The 22,336-nt window shown below is 37.8% G+C and overlaps 1 protein-coding gene across 1 annotated transcript in view; it reads left to right on the forward strand.

Annotated features, from left to right (window-relative positions):
* Positions 1-3,075: 3,075 nt before the first annotated feature.
* Positions 3,076-22,336, forward strand: part of LOC117292884 (hexosaminidase D-like) — a gene marked incomplete at its 3' end in the record, with an annotated part of 53,839 nt that continues 34,578 nt past the window's right edge. The window contains exons 1-3 of the mRNA XM_033775051.1: positions 3,076-3,208; positions 13,562-13,947; positions 15,524-15,578. Of these exons, the coding sequence (XP_033630942.1) occupies positions 13,880-13,947; positions 15,524-15,578 (123 nt within the window). The remainder of the gene's footprint in view (positions 3,209-13,561; positions 13,948-15,523; positions 15,579-22,336) is intronic.

The raw sequence follows: 22,336 nt of genomic DNA on the forward strand, positions 1-22,336 counted from the left end.
TAACAAGCGGTTACAAACGCATTTCAAATACCAACTTGACCGATCCCAGGCAACGTGTTCCTTTTAAATGATCTCTTACGCTCATCTTGCAAATCGTTATATCATTGTTTTTAATAAGATCTTGGCAAACTTTTCCAACACTTTTAAGCGGGCTTTTTAATTTCCCACATTTGTGTTGGACATGATTGGATGCTCAAAACCATCTGCCTCAAGCACAGAAACTACATTGTTTATGATCTCTATCTCTATGAAAAGTTTTACATTTGGTAGCAGGCAGGGACCAAGGAGAGTAGGCCCTGTATTAAAGACAACTTGTAAAGAATGCTCATCGTTCTCTACTTGCAATGGGAATCATACCTGTACAATAGGTAAAGTAGCCAAATCAAGAACTCTCAGTGGCAAAGCATTGGTTATGGTTTGGTTGGATACCATTATGTTTAAATGAAAACTTTGTATTCATTACTCAAAGGGCATGGAAACAGTGCCAGATTTTTAACAAGCATGCATTGTTTTTGGAAAAATTACTATACTTAAGGCATGATCAGTCCCAACAAGATACAATAAACACAGTGTTTCTACTCAGAAGACATGAAAATACCAATAACAACCGAAAGGGAACACTTTCAAAAAAAGAGGCGCTATTCACAAAACATTGTTTTATGCAATGTCAAGAAATATGATTGGGGCTGGGCCGGGCAAATTCTAAAATTAAGGTCATCAACAGTTTCTGATCAATGTTGGGTAATCCACTAAGCCTATAGAGTGCTTAGGAAAAGCTGCAAGATTGATAGAATTATTACTTTTTAATGTTATAAATTCAATATGAAGAAAAAACAATTCAAAATGCATTGTTCTGTTTGGGGAAAAAAGTCTATTTTGGAGACAGTACTGTTAACATCAGGATATACTTGCCCAAGTTTTTCTTACCAGAAATAAAAAGACAAATTTTGGCCCTGATCAAACCCGAAAGGAAAATATTCTGAGACCCCTGAAAAAATGAAATTTTGAGGGCAAAAAATATGGTAAAAATGTTGATTTTGCAAGTTCAAAAAAACATATTCTAATGCACGTTCTAAAAATAGCACAAGGGTAAAATTTATAGCAATATTGTTTTGTCTCAAGTAAAGCCAAGGATGATACTTTGTAGTGATGTAAAAGGTTTTATGAAATATTTTTGTTTTTTGGTGGGGTGGAGTTGTAAATATTAACAAAAAAAAAAAAGGTTTTCAGACCCCCAAAATCGGCCTAAAGTGGCCTAAACACAAATGAACTGTTACCATGGCAACGTGTTATATTATGATTTGAAATGTAAATGCTGTTTATTTGGACCCCAATTCCCTACCATCCACAAAGTATAAGAAAAATATTCCTTTTTTTTTTACCATGGACACGTATGTCGATATTATGTGAAAAGACCCTTAAAAAGGCATTTTTCACGTTTTTTGGAAAAAAGTCTAGTTTTGAGGCAGTACTGTCACAACAGGATACAATTGCCCAAGTTTTTGACACCAGATATGGAAAGACCAATGTTGGCCCTAATCACAGCCGAAAGGAAAATTTTCTGAGACCCCTGGCAAGTTGACATTTTGGGGTCCAAAAATAAGGTAAAAATGTTGATTTTACAAGTTCCAAAAACATACTCTAATGCATGATGCAAAAATAGCACAAGGGTAATATTTAAAGCAATAATTTTTTTTCTCAAGGAAGGCCAAGGATGATACTTTGTAGTGATGTAAAAGGTTTTTTGAAATAATTTTGCATTTTGGTGGGGTGGAGTTGTAAATATGAGCTAAAAACCAGTTTTTCAAACCCCAAAATCGGCCTAAAATGGCCAAAAAACAAAATGAGCCGTAACCATGGCAACGGGCTATATATAGAATTGAAAATGCAATTTTGTTTACTTGCACCCCAAGGCCCTTCCACCCACAAAGTATAAAAGAAAATCATTTTTTGACCGTGAGCAACTATGTCAATTATTTACCTGAACTGACTCTTAAGAGTCAGTTTAGGTAAATATTTGACATATTATGTGTTCAGTGTAAAAAATGAGGTTGGTTTATACTTTGTGGGTAGAAGGGCACTGGGGTGCAAACATATATTTAAAAAATATATAACAAATTATATAAAATATAATTCAAAATATAGCCCGTTGCCATGTTTCTGCCCATTTAGTTTGTTGGCCATTATAGGCCAATTTGGGGGTCTGAAAAACTGTTTTTTGGCTCGTATTTACAGCACCGTCCCACCAATTTTTTATTTTTTTATATCACTACAAATTATCATCCTTGGCCTTTCTTGAGAAAAAAAAACGATTGCTTTAAATTTCACCCATGTGCTATTTTTGCATCATGCAATAGATTATTTTTTTAGAACTTGCAAAATAAAAATTTGCCAGGGGTCTCAGGCAATTTTCCTTTCATTGGTCTTTTCATATCTGGTGAGAAAAAACCTTGAGCAGTATACCGATTCGCTACCAAAGTATGTGATCAATTCATTAATTTTGAAGTAGTTGGTACAGCCATTAATTTACTAAGTCAGGCGGCATTTAAACAGCCAATAAAGGATGATCTCAAATATATAGATATTAAAGTTTTCTAACAGCTGCAGTCCATCCAGGAAGCATAAAAAATATAACAAAAATACAAAGCTGGAGAACTGTGTTTAAAACCAATAGGTGAAATTCGTCACTGGCGTCCAGGGTTATTATATTTAGAATACTAATACAATAGTAATAGATAAGCCGTTTTTGACTCTCGGCTGAAAAAGCCGCGCGGCCGGGTGCATTTTTGACTCGAGATATTTATTACTAAATGCACATTTTGAGAGTAAAATGGTTATTAACCGGTATCTGCGATACCTATTTTGCCATAAAAAGGTAATAGTTGACATATTGAGATCATCCTTTATTGGCTCTTTAATAATGCCGCGTACACATCCAGAGCTGATTGCGTGTGCGCAATGCAATGTAAACATCACACGAGTTAATGCATGAACACATGAAAACGTACGCGCGTGTGCGAGTACATTGTAGTATACATATCCCATGCGGCGGCCGCCCAGACAGAGCGAGACGCGACAACACACGGTCAGACGGTTGCAATCTAACATGACATTGAAACACGGAAGTGGATCCCCCTTTCGGTATATCGCTGGCAGATGACTATGATATGTACACTCAAGGTTCTAGTTTCTGTCTCTGGTATTGAAGGTAGGCTATCATTTTTATTCAGAATATATTGTGTTTAGTTGGTAAAGACGTGTCAAATTAACAGAAATGTGCGACCAAATCTACCTCCATCATGGTGCGACGCTCTGCCGGTCGTCCGGCGGGCTGTGTAGCACTTGCACACTGCAGGCAGCCCAGCCGGGCGACTGTACAAACACTTCGTGAGTTTGTCGTTGTACGTCAAGGCAGGATCGTTCCATTGCTGTGCGTTTTGAGAACATAAATATTGTGGAGAAAGGTTTCTTAATGATAATTCTATTTTCTACCTGAATGCTCTAAAATGGTATATCATAGTGTTGTAACATTTTATACCCAGGGATCAACTGGGGCCCTGCGTTCATGTTTAGAAAAGAGGCGCAGTGTAAGTGTATGGACACGTTTGGTAATCACTCAAAATAGTTATTAGCATTTCAATTCATCATTTATAAAGCTTACTTGTTATGAGCAATGGAGAGCTTGTGATAGTACAACACATTAATGTAACATAGTTTTCGAAAAAAGAAGTGTGATGGGCTATCCTCCACAGGGCTACCTCCCTGCTCCCTGCTATGACAAAGCCATAGAGCAATAAATTAGACAAAGCCTACTACTCACTGTGATTCCAGTCAAGTGCATTGACCTTGACCTCAGCTTGTCCCTGGTAAAAAGTGCAGGGCAGTGATTATTGTAAACCATCAAGCTCTGATGACCTTGCTCTATTGTTACTAAACTAGGCAAGCTTTGTACAATTTTTATTACAACTAGTGTAGGCTGTCTTGTGGTCTGAGTAGTGTGTTCTGGGTTGGCTTTTATTTGGAACCTTCTCCCATGCGTTTTGAGGCTGATATTTACATGGGCAAGCACTTCTTTCTGAATTAAGAAGCTAAACAAATCTCTATACCCCCAACCCATACACACTGACATTTACTTTGTTGTTGTCCAAGTTTTCTCTCAGATGGAACTTACTACCTTGTTTATTTAAGACTGCAATGCACTTCTCTTTGGAATAAGAAGCTACTCAAATAGTGTCCCCCCACCCCCACTTAATGAAATTGTGTATTTTGCTGTGTGCCAAGAAAAAGGGGCATATGGCTCGTCTTGTTTTGTTGTCACAGTGAGTAGGCCTTCAGATGTTCCAGACAAGTTTTCTTTTCCTGCTGACAATCTTTAATTCTTTATTAGATACAGTACTCACTTTTTGTAATGAGTGAAAAGGTGGTGCCAGGTTTTCTGAATTGTGGAAGTACTGAGTATCAGTACAAGTACTAGTTAAGAGTGAAACCACAGTTAAAAATCCTCAGTTAGTACAAGGTTGATAATTGTGCGCACTTTATCGGCTTTCAATGTTCACATACTCGTGAGACTTACACAGTCTATACTTAGCAAGACAGATGATTGGAGTTGTTTCCTTTCGGACCTTATTTTGAGCATGTCTGCAATATGTTTTAAATTATTTATGGTGCACTTTGAACATTAAACCGATAAGCCTTACCTTGAAGCTGATACACAAAAAGATATGAAGCGAATAGGTTGATGTTGGCGTGGCATAATTTATAATTATCTTTGCCATTTTCAGAATAGTACAAGTTGAAGGTTGATCATCTAGCTTTGACCAAAAAAATTGGGAACTAGAGGGGGAAAAAAATAATTGGGTTAATCATCAGTCCGGCATTTCGTTTACTTGTAATTACTTTACTTTTGAAACAAAATGTTTGTTTTTATATAGTAGACTTTTTGAAATACTTTGAAAATAATCATTTGCTAAGCCAAATACTTGCAAGGACAATGAAGTCTAAAACATGCTGAATGCTTTTGCAAAACATGCTCATGCTTTTGCAGACTTTAAAAAATAATGTTTAGAAAATGTAAGAAAAAAATACCTTTAGGCACAAAGAACCCCCACTACCTGTTGTAAAAATTCTTTTCTTAATTACCCCACTGTTAAAACAGAAATGAGGAGAGACTGCTCAAGTTTAATGCCACAATATTTGCTCACATACATACATTGCTTTAACAAACTTTCACAGCTTCCAATGCGCTTGAGACTTGCATGGCAGTCTAATTGGCAAGTGGTCAAACAAAAAACTACTAAATGCATTGCGTGTGTTGCGGGCAGTAACTAACAGCAGCACTACAGAGAATTCTAATCAATGTTGATAAGGGGGGGGGGAGAGAGATCAGAGAGAGAGTGAGGGAGGAAAGTGACTGAAAGCATTTTCTGAGAGAAGTGTGAGGTATTTGTTTGTCACTAACATATGTCTGGAAGCTGATGGCCTTGGTACAATGTATCCATCTCAGCCTTCTTTACACTTGGCTTAATCAGATCTGAGTATGCTGTATTTTGATCCATGTGATGTTGTCACCTGTTGGTTGTGAATGTAAGAGGAGGAAAGATGTGTGTTTGCGTTTTAGTCAGGCGTCTGGAATCATAGTGTTAGGCAGAGGGGTGTCTGTCTGTGTGTCTTTTGGACACCTTGTGTTTGATTTGGACACCATGTTTTATCTGTCATTTACATGTAAATGTTTGCCCAGTCAGTGAACAATTTGGAATGGATACCCAGGTTTAAATTTCCTGCAAATTAATTTTTTGGGCATTGATCCATGCTTTTAAACCTTTTCTGGAGTAATGTGTTTGTGTGTCTGTATTGTATTTGTTTAGACATTCATACAGAAAGGCAGATCCAGACCAAAATGTTCAAGGGGAGGGCAAATTTGTTCAGAAAGTGGATTGCGCCGAGGGCGGAGCACTAAGACTTTATTGCATGGGGTTTCCAGGGCCCGCTTAAGGGACTCAAAACATTGTTCATCCTCAATCGTTTAGTTGTGCAATCTCCTGCATATTAGAGGCATAATTTGTTTCCAAATATCACAATAAAAATCATAAAACATACAAGAAAAAAGAACAAAGGGTGGTTAGAGGAGGGCACCAGGAAAAAGCCTAGGCTTGTCCAGAGCCTGGACCCTTTATAATATAAATAAATTGGTTTTACTGTTATAACAATAACAATGTTGAATGATATGAAATAAAAGTACAGTGAAAGGTATAATGCATACAGCAAAAACAGCACAAAACAATGTTTGTTTGTAATTAAACTGTTTTCTTTTAAACAATTGTTTTTGTTAAAACAATTTGTTTGCTATGCAGCCTTACTTGTAAATACATATTGAGAGTTGATAAAAAAAAGGAAAACTAACATGGAACATAATTACTTAAGAAATTTCAAACTAGATAATTTGGAATGGATAATCATGGTACGCGTGTAGTTACAGGTGGTGTCATTTTAAACGATACTGGTTATAAGTAGGTTTTTCAAGTATTTGTTTAAGCTGTGCACAGTTCTAATTGAAGGTATTGGGGTGAGCTGATTCCAGAGTAGGGGGCCTTGATGTCTGACTGTTTTCATAAATAAAGTGGTCCGATGAAGGAAATCTGATGAAGGAAAAAGCCTTCAGAGTTTGAGCTGTAGAGTTTGGGCTTTTTGGATTTTGGAAATACTTTAATTTTCATAACAATACATATAGAGCAGTATCAGTTCAAGAAGCATGTATAGCCCCCCCCCCCATGTTCAAACCAGGGAGTTAAAAAAAAAAAAAAAAAGGGAAACCACTGTCTTCTTCACTTGATATAACAGTGTAGAGTATTTTTATATGTATCCTCACTTGAAAACAAACACTTGATGAATTTGCTGGGAAACTCCATTGAAAATTGATCTGACCTTTCACATCTGAATACCCTTGGCAGACTGCTGTGGAAACAGCTACATCTTTGACCCTTTGCTTAGGAGTTGAGTTTTAAAAGCTAGATACACAATGGGGGTCCCCAGGTAACAGGGGTAAAATGGGGTCTCTAATAAAAGCATGTCCTGGGGTTTAAATTCCTGGGAATAAGCTTGGTTTTAAACTACGTCTGTTTATGGAACCCTTTGAATGTTTCCATCGTGTAAATGTACAATAAAGCTAACCCATGAAAATTTCATTTCAAAAGGTAGTTACAATTTTGAGATATCTCAAAATTTCCTGAGTGAATAAATATCTTCGGAGGAAGAATAATCCCTAATAGGAATACACATAAATTTTAGAAGCATTACAGGTAATGCTTTATATGATCATGGGGGATAACAAGTGGTTTATGTTTTTCCACAATCGAAGTACTTTGAAGTGAAATATTTCTCAAATTGCATTTTACTATCCAAAGCTGCATGCTGTACATGTACCTCTTACCACCAGGCCTGGAAATTACACGCCATAAAGGCCATAGTCTCCATTGCCCTTGGTCTTGGCCTTGGTGCCCTTTCTTAAAGGAATTTCTCACTGACTTCAAGATTTTCCAATGGAAGTGCCCTTCGTAAAATGGAAGTGGTCTTGTCCTTTCAACATGTTCAAAGATGAAACTCCAGGCCGGTGCCACATAAGTTTGTATTGCCATTATAGAGTTAATACCAAACTTCCTATACAGATCCTCTAATGAATTTATCTACATGACCAAGTTCAGGGCTCTCCACAAATTTGGTTAACCCGAGGGAATGTAGGACATGATGTCACAAGGTCACCCGGACTTGGTCAAGTAGTGGCCTATCATAACAAAGTCCATGGCTTGTTTTTCAGAAGTGGTTGCTCTGTTTAAACAATCAAGAATATTTGTTCTACTTTTTCGATCCAGTAAATGTTTTTTAGAGCCCAATGTTTACTTTTGTTTGTTAGGCCAAACATATACAAAAATACATTGATTGTCACCTCCCTCATCCTTTGATTAAGGCTGCACCTTTTTTGTGGTAAATATTTTTATTTTATATTTTATTTTTAAAGGACAAGTTTTCTCTGTATTTCTCATTAAACTTATTAAAATTGAATAAAGTAAGTGGTGAATTTAAACTGAAGAATTGATGGCCAGCTTAAATTGAAATGCTTGGGCCACCTTTGATAGATAAAAAGCCCCCACCCCCATCCTCCTTTTTGGGGGAAAAACCTGGACGACCAACTGGTATATTTTTTTTACTTTCCTAATTATTTTAGTAAAAAGCTAGTTTCTGTGTTTTCATCAGGTAGAAATTGACATGGTTTTGCTCGAGTGTTTACTCACTTGTGCTTTGGGACACTGATTTTATTTGCCCTTAACCCTCTGTTGACATGATGGTACTCATAGATATTTTAGTTCATGCAACTTCATTTTGTTTTTCACTCATTTGCCTTTACATATTAGTATTATGGCTCACAAGCCAGCTGAACCAAGCATGGTGCTTTGGGACCCTTTGTTTGAGGGGGTCAGAGGGGTTGATTTGCCTGAAATTTTGCACGTATACAGAAATCACATTTATTGTACACATTTTTAGAATTTGAAACTTTTTAGGTTTGTGGTGACACCATGTGAATATCTCTTTTGAGCATAGCATTGTTTAGTTAATAGTGTTGGTTCTGAAAAGATCCGGTAGTTAACGACTGAAAGTTCCGATCAATATGCTCTGATCGTCTTCAATTTCCACTTAAAAGTCGTTTTGCTTTTGCATTTTTAAAAACTGTTTGCGTGAACCAGTGCCTCACTGCGTGAACCAGTGCCTCACTGCGTGAACCAGTGCCTCACTGCGTGAACCAGTGCCTCACTGCGTGAGCCAGTGCCTCACTGCGTGAACCAGTGCCTCACTGCGTGAACCAGTGCCTCACTGCGTGAACCAGTGCCTCACTGCGTGAACCAGTGCCTCACTGCGTGAACCAGTGCCTCACTGCGTGAACCAGTGCCTCACTGCGTGAACCAGTGCCTCACTGCGTGAACCAGTGCCTCACTGCGTGAACCAGTGCCTCACTGCGTGAACCAGTGCCTCACTGCTTCACTACTTCAGGCTGTGGATTCCACTGGTCTGGTCCATATCTGAGGTTTGCTTTCAACTTGTCATTTGTATTCAGGCCTTTTGAACATTTGAAGTGGAAGAGATATTATTATGTTTGCAGGTGTCACACAGACATGATGTCTGTCCTATTGTAGTCTTATTACAAGTTTGTATCCTCTAAAAATTACAGTCATATAAGGTCTACAGCAGTTTTTACACCATAATTCAAGTCAGCCATTATACTTTACAATGTTCGCCAATAGTCTCAAAGTTAAAGTTCACCTCTTGTTCGTTCCTGAAAGCGAGAAAACCTAAATAGGCATTCAGATTATTTATTTTATTCTCAAAAGTAAACAATTGTTGAAAGCTGTGCAGCCAAACTATGTCTGCAATGAAATGTCATTGGAACAAGGTTTGAGCCAGAATTTGGTAAAAGGTTGTCAACACTGAGTGGAAATTTAAAAACTTTGTGTCCGAATTGCTCACTAACCATGCATTTAAATGACATATAAAACAGGGTGTCCAAGTTTTAAAAATGGTGTCCGAAAGCGACACCCCTCTGTCAATTGCTTTGCTTTGGAAACTCCTTGCGTGTATAGTCCTGTAAAATGCAAGGGCCATGCATTACAATTTGACCAAAGTCCACCACTTAATAATAACAATGAACCATTTTTGTAGAGCACATCACAATTACAGAGAAGTCTCTATGCGCTTTGAGATGAAAACAAAAGAGAAGTATAAAAGTTAATAGAGATGTGAAGTAAATACAAAAGCAAAAGTTGATACAGAAAGAAGTACTGAAGGCTATTGCAAAAATATGTGTTTTTTTAACTTTGTCTTAAATAAATTCACTGTTTGAGCTTGTTTTGTGTTGTCCGGAAGACTATTCCATAATTCTGCTGCTGCTGCTGCAAAAGCTCTGGCCCCATAAAATTTAGTAAAAGTCAAGGGACAAATTAAGAGAGACCTGGATTTAGAGCGGAGATTACGAACTGGATGATATTTTTGGACGAGTTCCTGGTGATAAGTTGGACCCAAACCTTGCAAACATAAGAAAGTTAATGAAAGTATCTTGTACTGAATATGGTGTTTTAGCGGAAACCAATGTAAATCATGCAAAATAGGAGGTGTTCAATAATTGTATTGAGCTACCATTCAAAGCTGACAGAATCTGAGGGTTGCTGTCTCTAATAAGGGGACATGACTGTTGCCAACGGTGATATAAGCAGGACATATTAACCAATACAAATTTAACTTTCCCTTATAGATAAGTGCCATACCAAATAAAAGCCGCTTGCCCCTTCAAATAATGAAGTATCACTACCAGGCCTGCAAGTACATGAAGGTCATCTAGGCAAATATGCTGATATTGCCTCCATAACCCTGACCATTGCCTAGTGGTACAAACTAAAATTTTCACCATAGTAGTTAAGTGCTTTACCAAATAAAAACTTCCTATGAAGTATCACTGTCAGGCCTGCAAGTATGTGAAGGGCTGAAACAAATTCAAATTATCGGCTAATTTTACCAACCATCCCTGTTTAGTGACTGATGGCACTCATAAATTTACCACTTAATTATAGAATCGAGCCTGATGCACCTAATGTGGCTGCACTTTGAGTTCGTAATATTTTGATATCATGCGTCATCAGATATCTATTTAAAGGACATTTTATGTTTCTCTTGATAAACTCAGGGTAAAGTCTGAGAACGCGATCGTGAACGTGAAGTCATTTTTTACGTCACAACCCTGTTTTTGCTGTGAATAAATGCGAATTAATCATTGCAAATTTGTAATGTCAAAACTGGCTTTGCATTAGCATTCGCAGGAAGTACATTGTATGAACCGGGCTTCACTCGTTTTTTTCATATTACATGGGACTTAGTCACTATTTAGCAACTTCAGCATAAGATAACACTTATTTACGGAATGGAGCCTGTGATGCTTCTGAGAGATCTCAAAAATTTCATCTCAGGTGTCATCACCCGACATGTATGGGAGACTTTTGGTATCATTCTCGCCAGTATGGCGCATGCTTCAGCCTACCTGTACAATACTGAGCATGTGCGTGCACGCTCAGAGCCGCAAAAAAAAGAGAGTTATTTCTAATGCCCCCATTCCAGTGTCTCAATAGTGTCGCATTAAAGGACATTTTATGTTCCTCTCGGCAAACTCGGGCAGGGTCACATAGTTCTTCAGAGCATTTGACTCTTAGCGTATTTAGCTACCCTAAAGATACCACTTAGTAATGAAATCAAGCCTGATGCACCTGACAACTGCACTTGGAGGTTGCAATAATGTGATCTCAGGTGTCATCAGACATCAATTACAGCACATTTTCAGTTTGTCTTGGCAAACTCGGGCAGTATCACCTCGTTTTCTCCCTGCTCTATGATTTTTCATATCATGGGACCATTGTAGACTTTCACCTTCACATGCATAAAAAGATACCACTTAATAACAAAATCCCACCTGATGTACCTGACAACTGCATGCAGAGGTCTCATTCATCTCAGGTGTCATCAGACATTAATAAAAGTACATTATATCCTCTTGGCAAACTCAGGCAGGGTCACTCAGTTTTTCTCCTTGCTCTATGATTTTTTCATAGCATGGGATCATTAGAGAATTTAACCTCCTCATTCATAAGATACCTCTTATTTGTGAAATCTAGCCTGATGCACCTGACAACTGCACACAGAAGTGGCAAGACTCGTAATAATGTCAATTCAGGTGTCATTAGAAATCAATTAGTGGACATTGTATCAGGGCTTTTATTTGTACTCTGGACCCCTGGCCCGAGGCCAGTGATTTCAGTGTCGGGCCAGAAACCCAAGACAGGACAAGTCTTGGTCTTGTTGTTATTTGTTCAATTCAACGTCTTTGTCTCAAAAGAATGATGTTCAAATGTTTAGTTTGAGTCTCACAAATATCTTTCAACCATTCAAAAAAATCACAAGACAGAAAAGATCAATCTTTTTTCCACGTTTGGTTCAAATGAAAGAGTTTAGATGATTGAACCATGTTCTCGTTTTGAATGTAGTCTCTTTTCATTTTGGTTCTGGTCTTGCAGTAAATTCAATCCCAGCTAAGTAGAGACAAGTCCTACTGTCTTGTACATTCTCGCCACAAATTTAAGCCCTGTTGTATGTTCCTCTTGGCAAACTCAGACGGCTCACTAAGTTCTTCCATGGTTCTTCATAGCATTTGACCATTAGTGTAATCATAGAGTAAGGACTTGAATTAGCCACCTCAGCATATTATTAATGAAATCTAGCCTAATGCACCTGACACACAGAGGCTGCAGTAATGTACCTGTAATCTCAGGTATCATTAGACATCAATTAAAGGGTGTTTTTGTCATCCCACTTGGCAAGCTAGGTGTCACTCAGTTCTTCAACAGACATCAAGTTTTTACCACTTGGCTTATAAGAGGCTGAGTACAGCTGTTTTTTTTTTGGGGGGGGGGGGGTTGAGGAAAGGTTTTTTAAATCGATAATTAGTTTGTATTAGTGCATTTTAAAATATTGTTTCAAAGCGTTTTACACAAGTGCCCTGGTTGTTGTGCCAATCACATTCATGTCATTTTTATCAGCTCCCTGGTGGGGAGTATAATGTATACAGACCTAGGCATGAAAGGTAGAAGTAGCCTCCATGGTCTGGGCTGCTGTGGTGCTTAGAAGGCTTTTTCAAACACATTATCAACATATATACCCTGGCAGATAGACATACCCCTGGGTGAAGACAAGCAGTTATATAGGAAAGAATCTTGCCCAAGGGCACAAGTGTGATGACCCAGACTCATAATGACTAAACCACCTCAACTTGAATTTGATGCGCTAAACTGCCAGGCTATGAGAGGGGGGGGGGGGTACACAAGACCACACAAATTGTCAACTTGTTTTGAGAGAATAGAACTAGCTTTGGCAAAAAAACTTTCCCAAAAGGACCGTTGGTATAAATGCAAATCATGTGAAAACCACAAACATGAACAGATAATCACCACCATTCCTCTATTCATTGGCCTGGTCCCCTCCAAACGTTCTAGTAGAAAATGTACATTTTTTTTCATACATATGTGCCTTACCAAGGAAAAACTAGTCTTGCCCTAACACAAGAATGACATAATACATGTACCAAACCTGGTGTTGTGATGGGATAAAGCCTTGGAGAACGACTGTTATAGAAATGTATGTGAATCGCACATTTTGGATTTGTTTCAGGCATGACACTTCATGGAGGCAACAAAGGCCACTGCCTCCATGCCCCCTGGTCATGCCATGGTGCCCTTGAAAAGCTCTGGTAATTTTTTCTTTTAAATTTCCTCATCTGGACGAAATGCCTTGGTGCCCTTGCCCATTCAAAAGAGAAGCATACAGGCCTGTTGTTTAAATCACTGCTCCCCCACACACAAATGCACTGTACACTAATAGCCCAACATGCTGTCTTTGCAGAATTTCGATTGATTATATTTATCTGACCCCCCAGCTATTTTTGCTCTAATTTCTTCCATTTTGTCTTTTCTCCTCACAGGGCCATCAAGTAATTGAATAAACCTCAGAGGAGAGAGTCGCCACTCGCCAGCCCATGAATACCGAGCCAGCAGGAGAGAAAATACCTATTGCACTATTGAGAGCAATCCTTAAGCCTCTAATGGTCTTCTGAAGGCTATTATCCTCCCAACAGATCATCAGAAATCCATTTAAAAACGATCAAGTAGCTGGAACGAGAACGCCTCAGCTCGGACGGTTTATTTTTGAAGGAGGGCTGGCCCTTGGCTGTCACGGGCGGAGACTATTTTTTAAAGTCATTAAATTTTGAGGCAGGCTGGAATTACCGGAGAACGTGACCATGGCGGGCTCTGAAGCAATTTTATTTAACAAGCCAGTTCAGGTATCCCTACCGGGTCAATACCACAGGTAATATTTTGTACTATTTATTTTTTCATAATTTTGTTAGAGGATGTTGACAATTTTGTTTGATATTTATTACGAGTTCAAGTCACTCTTCCATGCTTCCAAATGTTGGACTTTGTTGAATTGGTGTCCCAGTTATGAATGCTGGCTTAGGTACAAATTTGTCAAATTGTGCTCAGTATTTAGAAATCTTCAAGTCAGCGTTTAGATATCTTTATCATCTGCGTGATGTTATTTTTTTCAGGCATGATAGTCTTCCTGCTTAAGTCTGGTTTCCGGTTGCATTGCTCTTGAGATTACAATCTGAGTGTTTTATTGAGCATTATCACTGGTTCCCACTGTTTTAGTCAGTTCGCGTTAAGACACTGGGCACTTTTGGTAATTGTCAAAGACCAGTATTCTCACTTGGTGTATCTCAACATAATATGCGCAAAATAACAAACCTGTGCAAATTTGAACTCAATTGGTTGTGAGATAATAATGGGGGAACAAACCTTGTAACACAAAGTTTTATGCTTCCAGATGCTTGATTTCAGGACCTAAAAAACTAATTCTGAGGTCTCGAAATCAAATTCGTGGAAAATTAGGACCAAACAATAAAATAAAAAAGTTCTTACTTTTTTATTTATTTCTGTTGGAAATCAGTGTAACATAGAAACCCTGACAAAATAGACAACAAACATTCTCATTAAATGCACCAGGAAATTTTATACACTTCGGAGAAATCATTTTGCCTAAAGCCTTTTTTTGGGCATCTGAAAGCACACAAATTTATGCAATAAGGTTATTTCTTCTTTCATTATCTCTTGTTACTTCGATCACCAATTGAGTCCAAATTTTCACAGATTTGTGGTTTTATTCATATTTTGGGAAACACCAAGTGAGAATAATACTAGTCTTTGACAATTACCAAAGGTTTTCAGTGCCTTTGACTTTTGAGACAGCTTGATGGTGTCAATGCACAAGGTCTAATTCAAAAATAGCTCTATTTTCCTACCTCGTAAACTTTTTACTATAAATGGCACTTTTGTTCACAATGATGAGTCAACACAGTTTACTGGTCCACATATAATTGTTGGCTGCTGGTTAGTAAATTGACTGTCTAAAATACTCATACCATGGCATTGGATAAAACAATCAATGTTTCATAACGACTCATTTTAATCATTTTGATGCATCTTGTCAGTGCACAGTTTGTTAAATAATGTATGAAAGTTTAATCAAGAGAGCATTTTCAAAACAACCAATTGTAATAATTTTGTGCACCATGACAATTTTCAATATACACAGTTTTTGAATTAACATAATTTGAAAGTTTAATCAGGAGAGCATTTTCACCGCACAAACTGACCTCGAACCTGGGGTGTATTAACATCAATTTCCACCTGTAATGTTGAAACAAACATTCGAGGCATTTTCACTACTCTCAGATTTTAATTGTGATGTTAAAATAAATTATGTTAATTTGCTAACAAAGCCCCAAATAATGTTGTTGGATTTTAGATTTCTAACAAAGCCCCAAATATTGTTGGTGGATTTTTAATGGGTTGGTTTTTCTTTGTTGCTTTTTTTCATTCAGGCTCTTTCATCTTGATTTGAAAAGAACACCACTGAAAATGGACTTCCTAATCAAGGTAGGAACACTTTAATGTTAAAACTTTTATTTTCATCTGTACTATGTGACTGATACTTCACTCAGAGGCAACAGAGGCAATTGCCTCCATGCTCATGGTCATTCATTGCCCAGGTGCCCTTTGTGTTCTAATGTAGTTTGTATGTGTTTCTTTAAATCAAAACTTGATTTGTACATTGTACCTGATACTTCACATGGAGGCAACAAAGGCAACTGCCTCCATGGTCGTTGCCCGGGTGCCCTTTTCAATTTTCCTTTTACAAGTTATTTACCCTTCATCAATGAAAAATTGCCTTGCCCTTCAAAGAGTACTCTGTACATACTTGATACTTCACATGGAGGCAACAAAGGCAACTGCCTCATATGGACGTTGTCCGGGTGCCCTTTTTTTCTGATACAAGTATACTGTACCCTTCATCAACGAAAAATGGACTTGCCTTTCAAAGAACAAAAGTACTAAGCTTAGCTATTTTCAAAGTGTCACAAGTTAACTCAGAAATATCCCAGGAACAAGTAGTTTACCTTTTTACACTCGGATTGCTAATCTCTTGGAAAAAGACATCGTGGGAAATAGTTAGAACATGCTTGGGACTAGGGTGAAACTAGATAATCCCAGTTATTTGGTTTGTGTGTATGTTTTTCAAGGAAAATTAAATCAATTGTGAAAACCAACCTGGTGTTGCGCTGGAAATTTCAATCATTTTCTTTCTTAATTTCTGGGGCATTGGTTCGGTAGTCTAAAAAGGGCTTTAGCCACTCCACTGGCTACTACCACGTATACATGTTCACAAAACATAGCCATCAGGACAAGATTGCTTGGCCCTCAACAAAATATGGTCAGAATCCAGACCAATAACCCGGCGGGATAGGTCGGGAATTCCGGCTGGATACTGCCCTGGCCGAAGAGTATTAAGAGATCAATATGAGGCATTAACAGCGATCGATCCTAGTCTGATAACGTTTAAAACCCGGTGCGTCTGAAGAAACAATTGCACAGGCATAGCTATAGATGAGTATACATTACAATAATCTGAAGGCTGTTTGTCGATGGTGAACATTAGTAATGAAGACAGTGTATTTGTAATGAGTTTGTTGCGCTCAATAAGACCTTCAGCTACCATTTTAACTTGATTAAATATGCTGACCAAATGCGGAATTATGCATAATTAATTTAAGCAAACAAAACATTTTTTATTTGGTATGGTGCCTTACCACCATAGAGATGAAATTACCAAACATGGGATGAGAGAAAAATCAAATGTTCCTTATTGGTAATTTGTAAGGGTACATGTACCATTTGCCAAACTGTAATTAGAGGTTCCTGATGGATGGAGATGGGGCGGATCCAGTGTAGGTTTTAAAAGCCAGGGACACTATGTGGGTTATAAGTGTTCTGCCATATTTAAGCAGGCATTGGTCAGGCTGTATCTGGGCATCAGAACTCTAAATTAACACTTGACCACCAGAGGCCCGAGGCCAGTGATATTAGCTTCCACTTTACCAAAGTACAAATCCGGCGGTCTTGTGTTTTGGAATAGTATTTTAAATTTAAAGGCAGTGGACACTATTGGTAATTACTCAAAATAATTATTAGCATAAAACCTTTCCTGATTACAAGTATTGGGGAGAGGTTGATAGTATCAAACATTGTGAGAAACAGCTCCCTCTGAAGTGACAAAGTTTTTGAGAAAGAAGTAATTATCCGCGCATTTGATTTCAAGACCTCAGATTTAGAATTTGAGGTCTCGAAATCAAGCATCTGAAAGCACACAACTTCATGTGACCATGGTGCAACAAGGGTGTTTTTTTCCTGTATTAATATCTCGCAACTTCGACGACCGATTAAGCTCAAATTTTCACAGGTTTGTTATTTTATGCATATGTTGAGATACACCAACTGTGAAGACTAGTCTTTGACAATTACCAAAAGTGTCCAGTGTCTTTAAACGAAGTAATACAAAATCTTTAGATTTTGTAGAGTATTGAGGAAGTATAAACCATAAAAAAAGAGATACAATTTTTTCTTAGTGCTTACTACAATAACAGCTCTAATGTGCAACTGTGTAGTGCTCTTCTCATTTTTGTTCCGGTCGACTGTCTTGTATCAAATACTCTTTGTCCAATAAAAGATTTGAGGTAAAAGCCCTGCATTCTTGTAGATCCCCCCCCCCTCCCGAATGCAAGCCCAGGACATGCAGGCCTAAACTTGCTGAGTGGATTTAAAAAAAGCGGCAGAGAGGTTGGGGAAGCAGGAAGAAGAATTGTCCTGGGGTTTCTTTTGAGATGTCTTTTACCACACCTGGGGGAGTTGGAGAAGGTGGTTTTGATGGGGGCTTGTATAGACTGGAGGAAATTTGATCGTTTTCATCACAGAATCAATCCGTTGGGAATGAAATACTATTTTAGAAATATCCACTGTACTGCTGGTCAGAGTTCACACTAACTGAAGAAGTCTTACAGTCACTTTTTTTCCCCCAAACTCATATGCAGTACTGACCAAACTGCAGGGATCCCATTACAAGGGATCCTTCCTTGGATTGCACACGTTTGGCTATGTAAAGATCACTTGCATAAGATCTCTTCATTTCACTGTACTTCTGAAGCTGTTACCTAATGTATACTTAACCTTTTCAGTTCTGAAACTTCCTCCTTAAATTTCAGCTAATATTTGGTTTGAAGGATGTAATATTGTACACGTTGTATAATATTATTTCCGGTCACAGTGACACTTCTCAACTGTGGTCGGGCGGGGATTTGGCTTGAAATTCTGCAAGCCTGTGTTTTCAATCTTGAGTAAAATATTATCAGGGTCTAATTTCATAGAGCTGCTTAAAGGGGCTGGACACCTTTGGTACTTGTCCAAGACCAGGCTTCTCAGTTGGTGTATTTCCACATTATGCTTTTATAAGTAATAAACCTGTCAAAATTTGAGCTCAGTTGGGCATCAAAGTTGCAAGAGATCAACGGAAGAAAAAACACCCATGTTGTTTGCGTTCAGATGCTTGAAGTCGGGCCCTCAGCTGAGGTCTCAAATTCTATTCAAATATTTTAGTGAGAAATCACTTCTTTTTCAAAAACTACGTTACTTCAGAGGGAGCTGTTTCTCAAAATGCTTAACACTATCAACCGCTCTCCATTGCTCGTAACCGATTAAGTTTTTATGCTAACAATTATTTTGAGTAACTACAGATAGTGTCCAGTGCCTTTAAAGGTGTGGGGTCTGCAGTGGTGTAAGCCTATTACAATATCAATTATTCCCTCTCTTGAAAATTGTTTAATTGAAAGCTCTGGGAAAAAAAGCATTGTTAAATACATTGCACTTTGCTTTAAGTCATGGCTGACTAGTTAATCTCATCATGGAGGTAGAAATCTGATTGAACCTCTGGTATAAGGTTATAATTGTAAATAAACATAGCTAGATTCACAACTCATTCCATAATTTATTTTGACCACTGAAGTGAAATATTGACAGGTGAACGCTTCATGCAATTTGCTGCAACACAGAGCATGCAGTTGGTTCTCTAACCTCTACATGAGTTTGTAGGTTGCTGAAAATTTACCCAAAGCTCGAATTTTGCACTGGAGCACTGGTAGCTGGCAGGGGTCCATGACACTGCATTCATAGAGCAATGAATCACCTAAGTATTTCTTATAATGCATATCTCCCAAGGCAATGCAAATTGATGGTTATCATAGATGCAGCTGCACTGCCAAAGTATAGATAGACTGTGTCAAATCAAGTCCAAGAGCTATAGGTCTGTATTGCACATTCCTCTCTTTGTATTGTGCAGCCATACACAAATTCATTTGTCCCTCGTGTGTTTATACTTTTTTTGCAACAGGTCCCTTTGGTTTTGTTCGCGTTTTTCCAACTAGGGACCTTTACTATGGACTCTATTGTACTCTTTTGTTACAGGTCCCTGATTTTTGAGCGCGTGTACTTACTCTGTAAAAACAGGTGTGTGGACGTGTTTAGGTCCACACAGTGTTTCAAATTCCTACACACATTCTACTGTTTGCATCCCTGTGGAAACATCCTTTGTACTCTCCTTTGTCCCTGTAGTTAAAGACACTGGACACTATTGGTAATTGTCAAAGATCAGTCTTCTCACTTGCTGAATCTCAACATATGCATAAAAAAAAAAAAAAGTGAAAATTTGAGCTCAATCGGTCATCGAAGTTGCGAGATAATAATGAAAGAAAAACACCCTTGTCACACGAAGTTGTGTGCTTTCAGATGCTTGATTTCGAGACCTGAAGTTCTAAATCTGAGGTCTCAAAATCAAATTCCTGGAAAATTACTTCTTTCTCGAAAACTACTCCACTTCAGAGGGAGCCGATTCAGACAATTTTTTATACTACCAACCTCTCCCCATTACTCGTTACCAAGTAAGGTTTTATGCTAATAACTATTTTGAGTAATTACCAATAGTGTTCACTGCCTTTAAGAACATCCGATAGACTTTGTACTCAAAATTCCTCATGGAGCAACTCAGGTCTTAAGAATACAGACCCTCTCCCCCCTTTTTCCGATTTGTTCCCGGTTTCCATTAGGTAGTGAATATGAAATGACTGTGTGGACCTCTGTTGTTCTAAGGTCCACACTTTGTATGTGATGTTTAAACCAGGGTATTGTCGGTCAGAGTTGGGTTGTTGATGGGTTCATTTACCATCAAGTCACAAGAATTTCAGAATATGTCCGTCCCTGTTATGCTTCCAGACTGCAAGGATTAGGTGTAGTACATTTCCTGATGGAACTTAGGACTAGTCCTTGGAATGATTAAAAACAAAAGGCTAGTCCTAAGCCAGGACAAGCAACTCGTCTTAATTCGAGATGAGACTAGTCTTAACTCTTCGTTGAATCCACCCCCTGGAGCCAGCCGTAAGGCTTCCTTTAAGCTTCTTGCGTAGAGCTCTTTGTAGTAAGCCTTAAGAAATCGTCTTAAGGGAAGTTGGAGGCGATGTTGAATTTGATAAGGAAGGATCCGAGGGAAAAGGAAGCATTGTCCGAGAGAGGATTTAATCAAATATTACAGAGGAACATTATTTGATTTGCAGTGAGCCAAACAAGATTATCAGTCAATCATTTGAAAGGAGAGTCTTGAGAAATATATAATATGTAAAGTTTGATTAGCTCTTATTCTGAAATTGAAATGTATCGAGCACTGTGAAACGTGATAGAGGACAATATGTATGTAGGCACGTATTTGGATTTAAAATAAAGAGCACAAAAAGTGAAAACTTAGAGTGCACACACATAAAAAGAAATCAATATGTGGAGAGCTAAAGCAAAATTCATAAATACCCCAGACAGTTTCTCTACTCCTATTGGTGGAGAGCGCATCACGTGGGGGTGTTTAAACGGTTGATAATGATCAGTGTTTATAACCGGCTGGCTTCCGCGTGTGAGGTGCGCAAGATTATCACGCAATAGAATTCATAGCTAGTAACAGCGTGTAATCTACTTCTAAGCGCGCACGTAATCTATATCTGAGAGTGCGTGCGTACACACAACCCACGCGCAACATACTCTTCACAAAGTTATATTGTTTTTATTTAATCAGCTAGAATCATGTCTCCCCCCACAAAAAAGTCCAACCATGTATAATTTATAAGATAAATAACAGTGTAAATTTTTACTGGCAGAGTAAAACAAAATTTGCCTCTTCAGGCTCCTTTTTCCAGGGCATGTTGTTTTCAAATCATACATCATATTTAGTTGATTGGAAATCCAATTGAGATTGGTTGTTGCCCTAAATAATCCTAGTGGCTATAGCTTTAATGCATTGTTCGTGAGCAGTAAATGGATGTCCAAAAATTGCATTAGATAATTGAACTAATAAAAAAAAATATATAAATTGCAAAAAAACAATTAAAATTGAAAATCCTTTCGATATTGGTTGTTGCCCTTATCTCAGTGAATGTAGCTTCAACGCATGGTTCGTGAGCAGTAAACGGATGTACGTATTTGCCATTACAAAAATTGCATTGGATAAATGAAACATATCGACAAATATTAACAGATTAAAACAAATTTTGCTTCTGGAGGCTCCTTTTCCCTAGGCATGTTGTTTTCAAGTCATGTATTTGGTTGATATTAGATTGAGTGAAATGATTTTATTAGAATTTGCATTGGGAATGAAGAATATTATATTATTATAATTAGTATAATGGTTTCCTAATGGTTTTATTATAGCAAGGAGGAGGCATCAGTGCGCTGTAGAAAGAAAAATAACCGAAATGTACAAAATGTATTAAAAATAGCACAATAAAAGTATACAATCGATCAAACACTGGAGAGACTTTACATGTACAGTTTAAAATGGATACAAAACAGCATTAACATTAAACATTAAAAATTAGTTGTTATAAGCTCAAAGCAATTGCCAGAATTATATTACAGGATGGACAAATTGCAAGCATGGCAAAAAAGCAATTAAAATGAGCAATGCTGTATTGCTGATGCTTCTTAAAAACAAGTATGTTTTTAGTTGGGAATTGAACCGACTGTGCACTGTTGTTAAAAGGTTTGAGTAATTGTGTACGACACAAAACACAATCTCAATGTCTACGTTTAAAGATAATGATGGTAGAAATCTTTCCTTGAAATATTACTTACTGAGGTGCTGTTGTTTTTGAGAAATGAGTAAAAGAATGTCACTATAATAATAATTGTCTCAGTGGGCCGTAAATTATTTTAGCGTGTACACATGTACATGTTTATTGGATTTACGCGACTCTCCTGAAAACATTGCTCTG

The sequence above is a fragment of the Asterias rubens genome, chromosome 7 (genome assembly GCF_902459465.1).
Source record: "Asterias rubens chromosome 7, eAstRub1.3, whole genome shotgun sequence".
NCBI classification, from domain to species: domain Eukaryota; kingdom Metazoa; phylum Echinodermata; class Asteroidea; order Forcipulatida; family Asteriidae; genus Asterias; species Asterias rubens.